We start from the raw sequence: 18,595 nt of genomic DNA on the forward strand, positions 1-18,595 counted from the left end.
TGACTTGGTGGCGAAAAGCACAACATTTTTTTGTTGTTGTTGTTGATAAAATTCAAGTGTGTTATTTGAGCTCCAATGCATTTTGAAAAGTTGTAATAGGAGAGTTTAAGATTGCTTTCTGATTAGAGGCAGGGTCCTCGTGCTGGGGGTCCCAGCTGAGATGACCCCCCTGGTTCACATACTGTGTGTATGGCTTAGGACAATCACGTTGACAACTCTTTGTGCTAACAGAATGCTTAGATGAAGTAATTAAAAAAAAAAAAACTGACCGTGAGTCTAGATACACTGTACTAAAACCTTTTTATTGATTTTTCAATTCTCAGGGGTTGAGCACCATTTGGCTTCACCTCCTCCCCTCAGGGAGTGCTACACGGTACAGGATGGTCACTCATGCCCAAGAGGTGGCATTGCTGTTCCTGTTTACTGCCACCCTCTATCAGGCTTGCTGGGAACGTGCAATCCCCCTGCCTCACCCTGAATACAGGGTTGACAGGCCCCACAAATGCCCAGTGCCCCCCTCAGACACGTCTGTCTCTTCCTAAAACAGAACTGTAGATGTAATTCACAAAGCCTGTAAGTTGGGAAACCGGTCTGTTTTCAATGTTGTAATCGATTTTCCAAAAAGGGGATTGAAAAATGGGAAGATAACCAGCTAACGAACGCTTTTCAAAAACCACACTTACTCCACTTACTATGCTAGATCCCTTCTCCAGGCCCAGGGAAGCTGACTTACGAGGGATGTCACCCTGGTGCTCTCGCCATTTGGTTCTGTAGCTGAGCCCAGGAACAGTCTTCTCACCTGTGAAATTTAGGGGGAGTGTCTGTGGTGTGGTCAGAAGGTGAGGGAGGGGTTGGGGGTAGGAGGTGGGATAAGGTGCCCCTACATACAGGTATGGAAACACAGATTTAACTGCACACACACACACACACACACACACACACACTGGAAAAGCAAATGGGAAGCACCAGCAAGGGGTGGGAGGGTCATGTAGCAGGGATCAGCCCCTCTCTATCATCCTTGCCCTGTCTCTGGCTGGTGAGCGGTATCCCTAACCTGTAGCCTCTGGGGAGCTTCCTCATCCACTGCTGACCCTTTCACTCTAGCTACAGAACTGTAAAGCACCCATTCACTAAAGAGTGCTGTGCACTCCCACCGGGGCCCACTGGAATAATCTATTCCAGAGACCAAGCGTGGTTTTAGTTTATTAATATATTTTTTTTAAAAAAAGAGGGTGAACACAAAACAATGATGCAAAAGTTCACAAGTGCAGTGATAACAGTTACATTAAGTCACAGACAGAACACGGGGCAGGGAGTCAGTGATTGAGATCAGTCAACACAGGAACCAAGTTAGCCATACAACCATAGGACTTTCATGGAAGCTATTCTACAGTATTTGGAAATACTTTGTTCTCTTAAATAAACAACCTTTCTACTCTTATTTGCTTAAAATGCCAACATATTTTTTAATCAGAAAAAGGATATGTTTTAAATTAATTTTCAAATTATTTTGTCAAAGGCATGAAGATTTTATATGCTTGTTAGTCACTGTGGCATTAAAAATGCTTTACAAATAATTTCAATAACTCAAGAAAAATACAGAATAAATTTCAATCAATTTCAGTCAATGAAATTTCCTTTCATTACTATTATTTTTAACCAAACTGACCTATATATTTCTTAAAATGGGATTAAAGGTGTATACCATAATGCCTGGCTGATTTGAGTAATTTTTGAAAAAAACATTTGTAAATAAATAGTGTGTAATTTTGTAGACTGAAGGGCATATGTATTAAAAATATACATCTTATACTGTGTTTTTATCCTAATCTATAGCTACTGGAAGCAGAAACTCAGATATGCAAAGCAGTTTAGCTGATAGGCCTTGCTTATGTGAAATACACTTGGTTACATCCAGCTGAAGATAAGTTCTATGTGCATCATAGCTGACCACATGCCAGCTCTCTGCGTTGCCTGAGTAAGGACAGGACTCAGTTATTCTCCTATAGTCAGTCTATGGCCCACTATCCAACAGTGTGACCAGGGCATGTGGGTGTGTCTGTCTGTGCAAGGGCCAGCCTTGCAGGACAGCTACTGGATGTAAACACACCTTTCTCTTCTCGTCAGATGTACAGGAGTCTTTCATAGTTACTGCCTCCCAAGATGGCATACCTTACCTTGCCAATTTCTAAAAGACACAGTCAGTTCACAGCTAATGAGAATCCTAGCAGGATGGGGTGGGCCTGGTGTTCCCCATCCATCTCTGCTCTCTGGGGGGCAGAGCCGGAGGGGTGTGATGTACCTGATGCTCAGAGGCCTCCACGCAGATGGCTGTGTCTAGGCTTGGCTGCTTTGTAAGGGTTATTACAGTCCTGGTGAGTCTTATGCTCAGTCTTGGTCCATGTATTCAGTAAGTAAATTGCAAGTTAAAAAAAAAATGCTACCCATATCAAAACGGGCTTTCCAACAGCTTTGATAATTCTTAAAACTACGGTATGTTCAAGATGAAAAGTATTAGAGCTTCCCCTACACACAATACTGTCTCATCCTTCCATCACTAACCATTATTATCAAATAATTTGAAAAAAAAATATAGGCAAAAGCTGTGTTAAGTCTAAACTACGGACTCCTCCCCTATCATTAGGGTCTCCAGCTGCCCAGTGCTAACACCCACCAACTCAGACTTTGTTTATTAAGTCAGAGAATCTGATTATTTCCATAGTAATGGCCAGGGAATAAACAAAAATGTGTCAAAGCACAGATTCCCTCCTGCATGACAAATGAGTGTGTACATACCATCTATATATTAAAGTCACCTAGCTATATAAGAAGTGACATGACATCCAGTTACTATCATAGCACTAGCAACACTGGATACCTTTATTTCTGTTCCTGTCACCTTGCTGGTAATTATCCAATCTATACTCTTGATAGCAGAAGTATTCGTGCATATCAGATATTGGTTGTTTTTTTAGGTTTCGAAGTAAATACAGTTCTTTGCTGGGACTAATGGGATTCCCGGCTGTTCGCTTTCCAACCTTTTCTCATGGAATCTTCCAGCAACCCTTTCCCTAAGCTAATAGCTTTTTGTATATGCTGTTATTCAGGTGACTAGAGCAGGTGTCCATTTTACTCGGCATCAGCTGGCCGGTGCTGTTGCAACTGTTGGGATCCGAGCTTTCTTTGCAGCACAAGATGCTGTAGAGGTGCCTCTGGCACTCGGAGGAGGCGTAGTAGTAAATCAACGGATCGATGCAGCAGCTCACGCTGCTCACACAGACGCAGAGGAGGTAAGCAAAGTAGGCTGCCTCTGTGCCAGGACTGTCGGAGAGGAATAGGTAGTGCACAATCAGGAGGACGTTGGTGGGCCCAAAGCAGACGATGAAGATGCAGAACACCGCGGCAGACAGGAACAAAGCCCGCGACTTCTTGCTCCGGTTGGCAACCGCGGAGGAGCTAAGGCACCGGATGATGGACGTGTAGCAGACCGTGGAAACGATCAACGGCACAAGAAAGAAGATGGCGGAGAAGGCTGAGAAATAGTATGAGTAAAAGCCCTGCATCAGGTTCTCACTGAGGACGTCATGGCAGGTGGTGATGTTGAGTCCCGGAACTCGGGTGGTCTGCTCCTTGAGAAGAAGGGGCACCACCCCCATGATGGCCATCACCCAAATGACCACGCAAGTGAAGTTGGCTCGGCCCAGAGTGCGCCAGGATAGGGACTGGATCGGATACACCACCGCCAGGAACCGGTCAATGCTTATGACCGTCATGAGCATGATGGAGGCGTACATGTTACCGTAAAACGCTGCGGTGGCGAAGCGGCACATTCCAGACCCGAACTGCCAATCTGTGCCGGAGAAGTAGTAGCTGATCTTGAAGGGGAGAACCGACACGAAGAGCACGTCGGCCATGGCCAGGTGCAGCATGTACACCACGGCCGGCTTCTTGACCTTCATCCTCAAGACGAACACTGCGATGGCCAGGACGTTCAGAGGAAGGCTGACAATGAACACAATCGTGTACACGGAGGGCATGAAGAGCGTCAGCCAGGGGCTGGTCAGATATCCCGAGGCGTCCTCCGAGATGAAGGGAGGCGGCGGCGGCGTGAGAGGAGGGTGGCTTATATTTAAGTAGACTGCCCTACCCTCCAGCAGTACGCTTTCATTTTTCTCCTCCTCCTCATCCCCCAGGGGGACCAGTTCAAATGTATTTTCACTGGGATTCCTGAGAAAGAATGAGCGGGGGTTCACCGTAACATCTGTCCTCTCTGATTCTGAAAGAAGAAAATTGAGACCGTGAGTGACGGAAACAAAAACAAAAACAAAACAAAACAAAAAACAAAAACAAAACAAACAAACAACAACAACAACAAAAAATAACCGGCAGCCGCGACAAGCAGAGGGTGAGCTTTTGTTTGTGTTCTGTAATTTCCCCCAGGAGCAGATGGCTAGGTTCAGATCCTGCACAGATGGACTAAGGGCTTGGTTAGGGAATACGCTCCTAGCTTGGAATATTGCACAACATTTTGCTTGGATATGATACTCCTATTACTCTGCCGCTCCGCAGGACAAAGAGGTCCTTCCAGAGATCTACCTCGCAAACCTCACCTACCTTGAAGGCTCCAACGATGCTATGCTTTACGTTGTATTTATTTTAATTTGTGTGGTAGGAGAAAGCAGGCATACCACAGGGTGGAGGGAGAGCTGGTCCTCTTCTTCTACCATGTGCACCCAGGGGATTGAACACTGGCCGTCAGGCTTGTTGATAAATGTCTTTTTGCCCTGAGCCACCTTGCCATCCCTCAAGCCATGCTTTCTCTCTGGTTGTACCCCACCTTTCATCTGTATGTACAGCTCGCCTCCAGCTTCTATGCCTTCTCTTTCCTTCCCTAGCTGGCTTGAGCCATTCGGAGAAACCCACCTCTCTTTCCCAAAGGGAAACCCACATAGAAAGCAGAGAGGAAATTCTACAGGCCACACCATAGGGGGCCATTCAGAGTCAGATCCAAGGCTCCCCCAAATCGATGACCAAAGGAGTTTTCCTGTATCTTCAGTTTGCTTACAAAGTAGAATGTCATTGATGCCTTACCTATCTAGGTGTGGAGGCCCTCAATTACCCCTTCACACGGCTTGGAGGCCCCGATCCCCTCCGACAGCATCTTGCCTCCTTGCCCGGCAAGTCAGTCTAGCAGCAGATGTGCTTGGTCACTTACACCAGGCCATGACCTTATTCTAGAATGCTCTATGTCTCAAGGTGCATGCCTAGCGAACTGGGCTCTCTGGAGTATCAACCAGATGTCTAAATACGGGCTCAGTTACCTACACCTCCTGCTGTCAAAATTATCCACTTGAGATGTTAGTCAGAGGAAAGTTAACGGCACCAGTCAGACAGCAGGCTTTTGGGAGCAAAGAGCTTTGCTAATAAAATCCTACATCTGCTGGGTGGGTGCTGGGAGGCTGAGGAGGGCAAACAGCAACCACAAAGAGCACCAGGTCCCTGACGCTGGGGGTGTGTGCGGCAAAGGCTGGATATGCCTCTCTCTCTCTCTCTCTCTCTCTCTCTCTCTCTCTCTCTCTCTCTCTCTCTCTCTCTCTCAGAGATGCTGCCGGAGTTAAACCTTGGAAACTGCACAAGTGCGGTGGGCTTTCAGATCTGGGTTTTGTTCTCCTTTGTGGAACCTTCTTGGAAAAGCACACTTTCAGAGAGGCTCTGAGATCTGTAACGCCGCAAGGCTGAGTTCTGCTTCTGCACAGCTACGGAGCATCCCGCAGAGACAATCCTCTTAGACTAAAACTTTAGGCTGCTCTTCTGTGGTTCCCTGTTACTCCCCACTAATGGCTAAAGGTCCTTAGGGTCACAGGACAGTAGAAGGCACAGGTAGGACAAGATGGTAGACTTTTCCCCCTTCCCAGTGGTTTTTTTTTAGTTTGAGAGAGATCCAAAGCCAGTGTCTATGGCACCCTGGAACACGTTCCGGTGCTCTGTCCACGTCCCGGCACACAGAGAAGATCCTTGGAATCTCCAGGCTTTTGTATGCTGATGAGCTGACTGGTGGTTCAAGGCCTCTAGATAGCTTCGGAATCAGGCCTGGTCACATGAAAGCCTGAAACATGACTGGCAGGAGGGCAGGGGAGCGCCTGCTCCTGTTTGCACATCCTGCCGGTGTATCTCTCCTGCCTGGCTGTTCATTAGCATCTTCCGTAATATCATTTCTGATAAACGGGAAGCCTAGGAGATGCTTTTCGCTGGGTTCCTTGAGCTAGGAATCATGGGATCTGAGCAGAAGTCACGGGAACCCCTAATACACAGCCTGCTTGAGTTCTGGAGGTCGAGGCTTGGGTAACTTATGTTTGAGACAGACAGTCTTATGGGGTTGAGCCCTTAAACTCAGAGCTCCCATTCTATGTTCCGGTAGATGGTGTCAGATTTGAAATGAAATGAGAAGATGCATGGGCTGGTGTCCACCGGAGAATCTGCCCGAGGACGGACAGTATGGTATGAGAGGAAAGAGCCTTGATCCCTCAGGGCTCACAGCACTTAGGGGGGTGCTGCCCAGACAGTAGGGAACACACCCTGTTGCACTGCCATAAGAGAGAATGGGGACAGCGGGTAGGAAACTGACAGGCAGTTTCATTGACAAGGCACCGCATCGTTTGTCCTTGGCCAGAGCTGGAAATGTTCTTTGTTCTATGGACAAGTTTTGTCCTTGCTGCAGGTCACGGATGCACGAAGTGTTTGGGGCCCCTGCCCTGCTCTGGACTCCAGTTATCCTCTCTTTACACAGATTTATACAGATGCCTAGAAGCTGCAGATGTGACTGAAGCTGCAGACCAAGGCATTACCAACCGCTTTGAAGAGCTTTGGGACTGACCTCTGAGTTTTCAAGGTGGAAATGGGTTTTATCTGTTATAATCTCGGTGTGATCCTACTAGTCTCTGGATCTTTGGATCTTTTTGTTGGTTTGGTTTGGTTTGGTTTGGTTTCGGACAGGGTTTCTCTGTGTAGCCCTGGCTGTCCTGGAACTCACTCTGTGGAAATCCACCTACCTCTGCCTCTGCCTCCCAAGTGCTGGGATTAGAGGCGTGTGCCACCACTGTCTGGCACTAGTCTCTGGATCTTGTATACTCAAGTGCTGTCTCTTCTTCACATCTGCTCTATACTCGAAGGCCCTGCCAAGGTCTAACAGGTTCTATCTGGGTTCCCTTATCACCTTCCAAGGGCTGCAAGTCATTATGAGCAGAGATCCTAAGACCTTATAAGACCTAATTCTAGCCCATTTCCTAAATGATCTTAAATCTTGAGTGGGGGAGATCAGGTAGTTAGAGAGGAATTAGTCACCTTGGAAGCCACTTACAATGGACCCCCTCTCTTATAATCTATTTTGGACCCCACCTCCTTTTTCCTGGCTAACACTAGAAAGGGAATCATCCCAATTGCCCCACCCCCACCCCAACACCAAGATTTAAAACACCCTATAAAAAGGTGCAGGTGTCAGGGCTTTCTTAAAGCCCAGTAAGGGAAAGCTATGCTTCCTGGAATTTGAGTTCTACCGCTGGCCCTGAGTGGAGACGACACCGTGATCTGCTCCTAAAATGAGATCACCTACCACTGTCTCCCCCTTGAAGAGTTAACCCATGGGGCCTGTCAGTAACCAGGCAGGCCAGGGCACCACTTCCCAGGAAAGCTGCAAGTCTTGCTAAGGAGATGGGCGGAATAATTATCCCTCAGTGTGGTGATGCACTTAGCTTCCCTAAAAGCCCTCCCTGATGCAGCCATTTACAGAGTTCGTGAGGGATGCAGGCATGGAGGAGAGCTTCTATCACTCAGAGTTCCACTATGCAGTGGTACTGACATTTACAGAACTGCTATGAAGGAGGAGGGGGCTTACAGCTCCAGCAGCATCACCAGCATTGCTGAAATCTGCCTGCTTTTCTGAGTTTGAACTCAAATTGTAACCACCCCACTCCCAGAACAGCGGGGGGGGGGGGGGGGGGGGGGGGGGGGGGGGCCCAAAAAACAAAAAGTCCACGAATGCTTTCCCTGGCACTCTGGCTGTTCTCAGTCTCGAACGTTTACAGCATTCCCTAAACCACTGCAAATCAGAACACAGTTGGAGGTCACAGTACATAGCTGGTTGGTCACAAGTTCCATAGTCACTGGGAAAGAATTTCAGAAAGGAGGAAAAAGTCTTAGGAAAGAAAATCCAAATTCCAGTGCAAAACCTGCTCTAGGCTTTTTTTTTTTTTTTTTTTTTTGAGACAGGGTTATACTTTGTAACCTTGGCTGCCTTAGAACTTGCAGTGCAGACTAGGCTGGCCCTAAAAGTCATAGAAATCCACCTGCCTCTACCTTCCGAGGGCCAGGATTAAAGGCATATGCCGCCACACCCAGCCTCGAGGGTTTGGGCAACACTTGAGTCATGCACATTACATACAATCTCTGCTAAAGATAAACAAAAAACCAAAATCTCCAAGCTACCACCACCACCAGCAGCACACCAAGTGCTCTGAAGGCTGACAGCAGAAGGATGGAGAGTCCAAGGCCAACCTGGATTATATAGTGGACCCTGTCTTTAAAACAGTGGTACATGCCTTTCATCTCAGCACTCACAAGGCAGAGGAGAGCAGATCTCTGAGTTCAAGGCCAGCCTGGTTAACAGAGCTATTTTCAGGTCAGCTGGGGCTGCACAGAGAAAACCTGTCTCAAAAAACCAAAACAACAATACCCTGCGCTTCTGCTCAGGACAGCAGCCAATTCAACAGACTGCTAATGCAAAACGCCAGTTATCAATACTCTGAAGGAATCTGCCAGAACCCAGAGGCTTCATAGCCCAATGTCCAGCATACAGCCTCAAATGATTCAGTAGAATGAGAATTAAGAGGCTGGGATTCTAGCTCAGTGGTAGAACATTTGCCTAGCATGTAGCCCAGGGTTTAATCCCCTGCACCAATAATAAATAATAACAAAAAAATAACAGGGCAGCTGGGCACAATGGCAGGTACATGCAATGCCAGCACTGGGGAGATTGAACCAAGAGAACTGAAAAAACTGAGGCAAACCTGGGCTGCCATGTAGGTCATCCTGGCTTCAAAGTGAGACCTTGTTTGGGGAGGGGCATAATGAACTAAAAGAACTGGGAGTTTTATTAGCTCTGCTCAAATCTTTTAGACAAAAGTAAGCTCTGGGGCTGGAGTGACAGCTCAGCCATTAAGAGGCTGCACTTCCAGAGGATCAGAGTTCAAGTCTTACACCTGGAAGGAGGTTCACACTCATCGTATCTCCAGTTTCAGGTGACCCACCGTCCTCTTCTGGCCTCCACAGATACTGGACACATGTGGTACACACACATACATGCAAGCCAAGTACCCATACACATAGAATTAAAACAAAATGAAATCTCTGGGCACCCCCTTTCCACTTATCTCACATCTAGAAATGCTAACTCCAACTGGACTAAAGACTCAAGCCTAACACCCAAAACTGCAGTTTTGGTAAGGAAACCCAGAAGAGAAAGCTCACAGATCTGACCCAAAGGCACAGGCAGCCAAAGCTGACAGGTGGAACGGAATCAATATAAAAGCTCTGTACAGCAAAGGAGCCGTCTTCAGTGAGAGATACCTTACAGATGGGAGACAACACTACAGATCACACGTCCTACCTGATAAGGGGTTCCTGTCCAAACATCTACGGAACAAAGGACTCACTATGGAGAAAACAAATTGTTGGGGTTTTTTTGTTGTTGTTTTTTAAAAAAGGGCTGGCAGTGGTGGCACACGCCATTAATCCCAGCACTTGGGAGGCAGAGGCAGGCGAATTTCTGAGTTCGAGGCCAGCCTGGTCTACAAAGTGAGTTCCAGGACAGCCAGGGCTATACAGAGAAACCCTGTCTCGAAAAAACAAAAACAAAAATGGGACAGAAACTAACTAGACATTTAGATAATACAAATACTAATAGATAATACAAAAAATGCCTGAATGGTATGTAATAAAATGCTTAGCATTACTAATCGTCATGGAATTGCCATTTAAAACCACCATGAGCGATCACTTTACTTCACTAGGATGACTACCATGAAGAAAGAAAGATTACCAAGTGCTAGCAAGGGTATAGAGAAGCCAGGACCCTGGACACCAGCTAGAGCTGGAAGCACAGCCATTATGGAAGACGGCCAGGGACTTCAGAAAACGAAACCCAGAATTATCCCCCACGATCCCCCAGTACCACCAGTGAGCATGGACACAAAGGAACTTCTCTGATGCTCAGTTCAGAGCCTGGCTGAATAGGGGGTTTCTGGGGATGCACAGCAGAGAATTAAGTACTTACCAGCATGCCCTGACACTCACATAGGAACCTCCATGATACTGGGAACAGGGACACGACTTGAAGTCACTTATCTAGCTTAGCAGACGGAATGTTGTCACGTGGTCTGAAAACAACACTCCCTGGGCTTTGCCAATACTGTTTGCTGTCATGCCAGTATCAGCACGTCCTCTGTCAGCAGCCCAGAAACATTATACCTCAGGGAACACATGGTATTTACAGTGTGGAACGGAGAAGAATGTATAATCCCTCAACTAAATATCATTGCCTAGGGCGGGTACCCTTTCTTCCCACTTTAGATTTGATATGCTAGAAATTAAAGAAATTAAAAAAAAAAACGCTAGAAAAAAGTATTCTTAAGTGTATACGAACATCACTGAAACACTGAGTCCAGGCAAGGTGGCTAGATACGGCCAACATACTCAAGACCGTATGCTGGGACTTGCATCTGCTTTTCCTACAGTCCGAGTATGACTCAGACGTCAAGGGGAAAGTGTTTGTCAGCTGGCCGAGAGCTCTTCAGAGTCACCTTGCTTGTTGAGCAACAGTCACAGCAAGGCAAAGTTAAATTCTGTCTTACAGAGAACGCAGCACAGCTCCCAAGTAGATTCGTACATTTCTTGCTAAGTTTTACTTAAGGAAGGATCTCTCTAAAGCGCCCAAGTGGTTTTGAGACAATGACTTTTGCATCCCAGGTAGGCCCTGAACTTGCTAATGTAGCTGAGGTTGGCCTTGAACTCGAAATCGGTCCTGTCTTCACCCTTGAGTGCTGGGATTACAGGCATTTACCAGCATGCCGGGCTTCAGTTTTGATATTGAATATAGCATATTGCTAACTAGCTTAAATACAGACTAACCTGGAGACCTGAAATTAGTGTCAGGTGATGGCTCTTTTGTCTTTGCTGAGATCTGGCTGGATGCAGGGCTCGGGGGTGGGGTGGGGTGGAGGGATAGGGTAGGGTGGGGTGGAGGGATGGGGACTAAGATACCTTTCACTGTGCCAGGGCCTTGACTGTGACTCAGTGTTCTGCTCCAGTGCTCACCCTTCTGGGGAATTAGCTAACTTGAAGTCTCAGGATCTTGCCTACATTCCCACAGTGAGCAAGTCAGCCATGGCCTGCATTTCACAGGCCAAATGGAATGACGACTATGAGGAGGAGGAGGACACTGGAGAAGCATGGCAGAATCCAGGCAGACAAGTGAAACCCTGCAGCCTTTCTAGAATGTTCCAGTCCCTCCAACTCAAACAAACATCACTTTCCCAAGGCAGGAGCCAGCATGCTCCCCACCCCCAGCCCCAGAATGCCTTCTTTCGGATCTGGGGTAGGAGCTGCACAGCACAGCCTTGGATACCTCCAAGTGTTGTTAGCATCAGGTCAATACCCCGTGGGTTCTGGTTGGCCAAAGAAGAGCACTTTGTTCATAGAATACATGATGATGGAGGTGGTCCAGTGTGTCTGTGTGTGGAGAGTCTCATCAAACTGTAGTCATGCAGCCAAGCTGGTGCAGACGTCAGGAAGCCTTCGAGATAGACAACTAAATAGCAAGTAAAAGGGGTGGAGCCGTGACGTTCCTGGGCTTGGTCCCCAGGACTGAAGAGTAAGGAGTAGTTATAGATGAAAGACTGGATGGGCGGCACAGAGACCAAGCGCAGCGTTGGAGTTCTTCCCTCCTGGTTTGCATATAATGTTAACAGGCATTTATGAGACAATCAGGGAACTTAGACACTTTGCATAGAATGACATGAAGAAACTGTCCACTACTTTCTTCTGATGATATTGCATTTATGGGGAAAAAAAGTTCTTACCTCTAGAACTGTATGCATATTTAAGGTCATGTATTTAATGCATGCATGCATGCATAGTTAGTTAGTTAGTTAGTTTTTTGAGGCAGGGTTTCTCTGTGTAGCTTTGGCTGTCCTAGAACTCACTCTGTAGACATCAAACTCAGAGATCCACCTGCCCCTGCCTCTCAAGTGCTGGGATTAAAGGCGTGGGCCACTACCTCTTGCCTTATAACTTATATTCTCATTTAATAAAATAGTGTATTTAAGGAGAGCATGTTTGGAGGCTCAGCAGGGAGCACTGATACCAGCCCTCTTTCTTCCAGTAAGGTCACAGAGCACAGAGAGGGAGGGGGGCACCCACTCCCCCTCCCCCCTCCCAGCCATGCAGATCTGCCAGATCCACCTTGGTGATAGTCAGACTGACAGATTCCTCTCAGCCAGATCACCATCACAGAGATGATGTCTGGGACTGGCTTTAAAATTCACTTGCGGGGGACAGCGAGGGTCTTGCTAAAAGAAGTCAGGTGATGGGCTGTGGACAAATATGTGCAAAGCAAAACAAGTAATTCATGATACCTTCTTGTCACTAGAAATTGACTTTTAATTATGTGTGTGCATGCATGTGTGTTCTCTGCATGTGCATGAATGAGCAGGTGCCCTTCTAGAGCTAGTTGTGAGCCACCTGACAGGGGTACTGAGAATCAAATATGGGTCCTCTGCAAAAGCACTACATCTCTTAACTGCTGAGCCATCGCTCTCGCCCCAAATGCAAGCATTGTTGTTTCTGGGTTTTGTTTGTTTGTTTTTCTTGTGTTTAGTGCAGAAGAAGGGGAAGTTCTTGAGTGTTCTCATGAATATGGCTTTATGTGTAGAGAAATCATCTAGTATCAACATCTTATTTATTTATTTAGAGACCTCTCACTATGTAGCCTTGGCTATCCTTGAACTTGCTATGTAGACCAGGCTGTCTTTGAACTCAGAGAGATCTGTCTGCCTCTGCCTCCAGAGAACTGGGATTAAAGGTGTGTGTCACCATGGCTGGAATATATTAACATTTTTTTTTTTTTTGGTTTGTTTTTTTTCGAGACAGGGTTTCTCTGTATAGCCCTGGCTGTCCTGGAACTCACTTTGTAGACCAGGCTGGCCTCGAACTCAGAAATCCACCTGCCTCTGTCTCCTGAGTGCTGGGATTAAAGGCGTGCACCACCACACCTGGCATGTATTAACATTTTAAAGGTTTGGGGGAATATGTAAAAATTAGTATGTAGGGGAAAGAATCCAGGAAACCTTCACATGTGTTGAACATCCACTAAATACCAGACATGTCCCTTGCTTTTACCTTATAACTTTATTTTATAAATGATAATTTTGAGGCACAGAGAGGTTAAGTAACTCATTCAAGATCACACAGCTAGTCTGTGGAAGAGCCAGGATTTGAACCTAGATAGGCATGAAGGCTTAATACCCTTTTACCACAATGAACCATCTGTGCTCTATTTTCACTTTTGTTTTTATGTTTATTTTGGGGGTCAAACCTTCCTGCTACTTGGAAATTCTGGGGTTTACTGGCCAAACCCCTGTGCACAACTCAGCCCTCCTAGGCATACATAGGAAGTGGACAAGCACCCACAGAGATGAGTGAAAAACCTTGTGCATGTGTACATAAGTGTGTACGCGCATTCGCGTGACCATGTGTGCACATATAACCATGTGTGTGCATGTAGAAGCTGGAGGAGAGCAGCAAGAGTCTTGCCCATTGCTTTGAGCCTTGCTGCGTTGAGACAGGCTCTATCACTGAACACGAAGCTCTCCATTTTGTCTAGGCAGGCTGACTGGCCAGAGAGCTTTCAAGATCTGCCCACTTCTGTCATCCAGTGCTGAGGCTGGGTGCTTGTGATTCAACTCAGAGCCTACTCAGCCTCTGGGGACCCTCCAATGCAACCTTTAATAGGATGTTCTGGATGGGGCCTACCTAAGAACAGCAGAACAAACCAGTAAGGCAGAGTTCATGGAAGAGTGTCCTGGAGGCTGCTGCCTCTCTGGCACACCCTGGAGCTTTCAGACAGGCCAGGAGGAGCTGCAGCTGCTGCAGGAAGTTATTGTAGTGTTCCCAAAGCACAGGGACATGCACACTAGTCTTTAGGACCCTTGCTCGGAGGCAGGAGACAGATGTGGTGTTAGGATGCTCATGGGCCTCCCTGAAAGCCACCGTGACCTCTGTGGTCTGTTCTCTGCCCTGAGTCACCATCCCCAAGATTCCTGTCCCCGGAAAGCCACTGTCTATACTCTAATCAACAGCAAGTCATCAAAGACCAACTCAGGATCAGTGTGTCCCAGGGTCCACAGTCCATCCCAGACTTCAGCTGTCCCACTACCCCAGCCTTTCTGCAGTCAGTGAGCCTGAACTGAAATAACGGACCCTAAACAAGATAGAGATTCATAAATTACACTTCTGAGAAAGCACAGCTCTTCTGGCTAGGCCTTGAGTTTGCTCCTTAGGACGAATCACTGTCCCAGCTATGCTAGGTTAAAATTCCAGCAGAGATTGAGCAATAGCTATGAAATCCAATTGTAGGGGTTGCCACAAGTTTTTAAAATCTTTTTACTTTATTTGTAATTATGTGTAGTGTGTGTGTATGTGGTGTGTGCATGTGCTTTGTGTGTGCACGAGCATGTATGTGTCTTAGGGGTGGTATGTGCACACGCGTGCGGTTGCTCACAGGGGCCTGAGGTGTCTAGCCGCCTTGAGGCTGGAGTCACATGGGTGTCATGGATGTTATTATGCATATTTCAACTGTGCCACAAAGTAAAATGTATTTCTCACTTATGGCTGGCTAGCAAAACAGACAGACAGACAGACAGACAGACAGACAGAAACAAAACAAAACAAAACAGAAACCACGTTTCTGTAATACTCTAAAATCCAATTTGCAACTTGTCACAAACTTTAAATATATATTCTATAGTGTCTTTTCCTAAAGCTGTGCAGAATTGCTTGTTGCCATGTGCCACTCATAGATGAGTTTAAGACAGCAAAGTTACCTTTGAAAGCCAATAACACACACAAGGTTACAGGGGATTTGCAGGATATAAGGGCAGGGATAAACCCTTGGCGCACGCCTTTAATCCCAGTACTTGGGAGGTAGAGGCAGGTGGATTTCTGAGTTCGAGGCCAGCCTGGTCTAGAGAGTGAGTTCCAGGACAGCCAGCAGGGCTACACAGAGAAACCCTGTCTTGTGAAACCCACATGTGAACCCCTCCCCAAAAAACCCCAAACAAACAAACAAACAAACAAAAACCCTTCACCTCAAAACTCTGGCATCGTAGTGCATACTTGTAACTCTAGAACCTGAGAGGCTGAGGCAGGAGGATTTGAGTTTAACGCCAGCCTGTGCTGTACAGCAAATCTTGTTTCGAAAAACAAACAGGACTGGAGGGATGGCTCAGAGAGAACACTTGTTACAACAAAAGCCCGAGGGACTAAGTTCCCATCACAGCACCCATGTATGACTGTTATCCTAGTACTGTGTGTGTATGTGTGTGTGTGTGCTCGCACACTATCACAGGCTTGCACATAACCCCTCCTCCAGCCATGAACTTGGTAACTCTACTGGGTTTAGTAGAGAATTACAGCAAGGGAGTACATGGGGGGCAGGGGATCCTGGAAAAACACCTGGCTTATAGGGAACGCCATTTATTCTGTGAGTTTTTGCAAGAGGTAGTAAAAAAACTGAATAAAGAGAGTTACTAAGGAACAAAAGAGATGTGAGCTCCAAATGAAGAGAGTAGCAACATCAGACACCCAGGTTTCTGGTGAACCCCATTATTTCACGCTCCTTTTGCTTAGAACCCAGCTAAGCTCCAGTTCACCAGGGCAACAGGAACGGAAGAGGCATGGGAAGGGGAGGAAGGTGAACGGGAGGGAGATTTTTGGAAAAGAAGCAAGCCCTGGGCTCTAAAAAGAGCAAGTTCACATGACAAACCCAGGCAGGAGCAGCTAGGGTGGGAGCTTGCTACAGAGTAGCAGTTCACAGTTAAGAGGGCATGCGAAGTTGAGAAAAGCCGGCTGGTCTGGAGTGACATGGGAGAAGAAGCCAGAGAGGGCATTGTTCTTGAGGGGCGGTTAGAGGCTGGGTGAAGTGAGGAATATGTCAGGGGAAGTAGAGCAAGGCCGGGGCCCTTCTTGTACAGGGACCTCTTGCTTCTTGCCGAGGGACTGGGCTTGGCCTAGAGATAAGGATGGCCTTCTCTGAAACCCCAAGGCACTTGGCCAGAGTTAACCACAGCCATTCTCTCTTTATGCAGCGGTAAGGAGAAGCAGATTTGTTTTTGGCTGAGTTTGTGAGTTCACTTATTGTCTGCACCCAATGTAGGGGGACCACTCCTATAACCCTCCCCCCCCAAGGCAGGCCACTCAATCTCTCTGGGCCTCATTTTTAGAATCAGAGAAAGGGGATAAATGTCTCCTTATCATACCTATGCTCTGTGCTGGCCACATCTCATAGTCTATATTTTAAAGGGCCTGTTCCAAAATAAAAGCAAGGAAGTAACCTAAAGTTATGTGAACTCACATCTCCATACACTTTGGATCCTCCTCGCCCTCAAGGCTGATGATGATTAAGGTCTTAGGTCGGCTACCCAAACACAGGCAGGCTGGTTAGCTGCTGCTCAGCTTGGGGGCCCTCTGTGGGGTTCTGAGTTTTCCCATGAGCACCACTCAAGCTCACACTGAAGAAAGACAGAGAACAGGAAACACCCCACTCTTTGTCACCTCTTAATCCTTACATGTGGGAGCACCGAAGTGCACATTCTTTCAGAGATAACAAAAACTGAAGAAAATCTAGTGGGTTTTCTTCAGCCTGAAAGGAAAGGCTAAAGGTGTCCCTACTAAGAAAGTCGAAACAATTGGAAACTTTACAGGCTACACCTCTGCTTTGGAGAAAAGAGAAAATATTTGACGAAATAAGTCGACCAAATTAATTTATTTGGTCAAACTGGCAGATATTTAAAAATACACTGTAAGTAACGAATGTACTGGAGGCAGGCAACCTCCTTGCGGCAGATGAGGAAATTCCATTGAGAAAAACTAAGACTAGATGATTTCTAGGTGCGCCTGATTCTGAAGAGGGGTCCCTTTTCTCCATGCAGAGAAACAGGTTTCCAATAACAAAGACCCTACTCCCTGCAACCAGAAACCTTCATCACCTCCTGGGTGCCAGGCCAAGCTGGGGGCTGTCCCGTCTTTATTGTGTGATTGTGATTTTTTTCTTTCACATCGCTTTTCCCTCCTTGTAAATCAAACGAGAAAACGAGAGTTCCATCAAAGCAAAAACTCGAGGAGAGTGGTTCCACTGCACACCGAAAGCCCAGAATCACAAGATCCTTTCTTTTTGAAGGTGGTCTTGTAAAACAGTAAAACAGGCCACACAATGACAATAAAAGCGACTGCGGAGACCGCTCCGCGGACCCTCGGGCCCCTCCTCCGGATCCAACACCGGGTGGCCCGCGGACTGCACCCTCCAAAACCGAGTCCAAAAGAGCATCGGCCGTGCGGGGAGTGGGGAGGATATGGCGCGCCCCACATGGATGTGACTAGGGGAACCTCTAAATCTCGGCCCAAATGACTGTTTGGCTCCTGGGGGAAACTGAGGCAGGGTTGCAGCCAGGAGCACCCCTTCACGGAGCTGGCGCAACTTAAAACTTCTGATAGCTTCCCCCACGCGCACCCACCCGCAGCTCTTACCTGGCTGGCTCATAGGGACGCGGGAAGACAGCAAGGGACCGCACAGGCTGAGGCCGAGGGCGACGAGCAGCAAGCGCCGGGGCCCCATTGTCCCAAGGCTGCCCGCGCGGCCCGGCGCCCGCCGTCGCCTACTTTCTTCCGAGCAGCTCGGTCGGAGCCTGCGGGTGACTGGAGGCGACTGCGCGGCCCCTGGGTGAGTATTTGGAGGCGGTTCAGGGGCGTGGGGCGGGGCTCGGCGGGCTGTGCGCGTGCCCGCAGTCTCCGCTCGTGCCCGCAGCCCCTCGCTCCGGAACCCAAGCGGCAGACCGCGCCAGATGCTCGCTCCTCCCCAGTCTCCCCTTGTGTCACCCCGTGTGGTTGAGCTGCAAGCCTGGGAGTGACTCAGCCCCTCGGGGTCTTCGGAGAGCGCCTGCGGCCGCTTCAATGACTCTCCTGGGACGTGGAGCTAGGGAAGTGAAGCTAGAAGGGGAGAGTCCCGTGGTGGTGCTCCAAGTCTCTCCTCCTTCCCGGCGTCTGGCTGCACTCGACAAGTTTGGAGTTTAGCTAAAAGTTGACTACTGACTTCTGGTTTTGTTTGTTTTTACGCTGCAGTGACAAGGGTGTCCCCAGATATGTGGACAGAGTGCTTGACATTTCTCGAAATTCTTTTATTTTGCGAGCTTAGACGGATCACGTTGAGCCTTTGATCTTCCACACACGTGTGGAAGTGGACCAGGTATCCAGGCGTTGATTCTCCAAGCTC

The 18,595-nt window shown here is 47.7% G+C and overlaps 1 protein-coding gene across 1 annotated transcript; it reads right to left on the reverse strand.

Moving 5' to 3' along the window:
• Positions 1–1,195: 1,195 nt before the first annotated feature.
• Positions 1,196–18,053, reverse strand: F2r (coagulation factor II thrombin receptor). The gene is made up of 2 exons (XM_021180387.2): positions 17,854–18,053; positions 1,196–4,276 (listed from the first exon to the last, which is right to left on the reverse strand). The coding sequence occupies exons 1-2, from the start codon at positions 17,939–17,941 to the stop codon at positions 3,072–3,074; spliced, it is 1,293 nt and encodes a 430-aa protein (XP_021036046.1). The 5' UTR covers positions 17,942–18,053; the 3' UTR covers positions 1,196–3,071.
• Positions 18,054–18,595: the final 542 nt, after the last annotated feature.

Source organism: Mus caroli, chromosome 13 (genome assembly GCF_900094665.2).
Source record: "Mus caroli chromosome 13, CAROLI_EIJ_v1.1, whole genome shotgun sequence".
Lineage (NCBI taxonomy): Eukaryota > Metazoa > Chordata > Mammalia > Rodentia > Muridae > Mus > Mus caroli.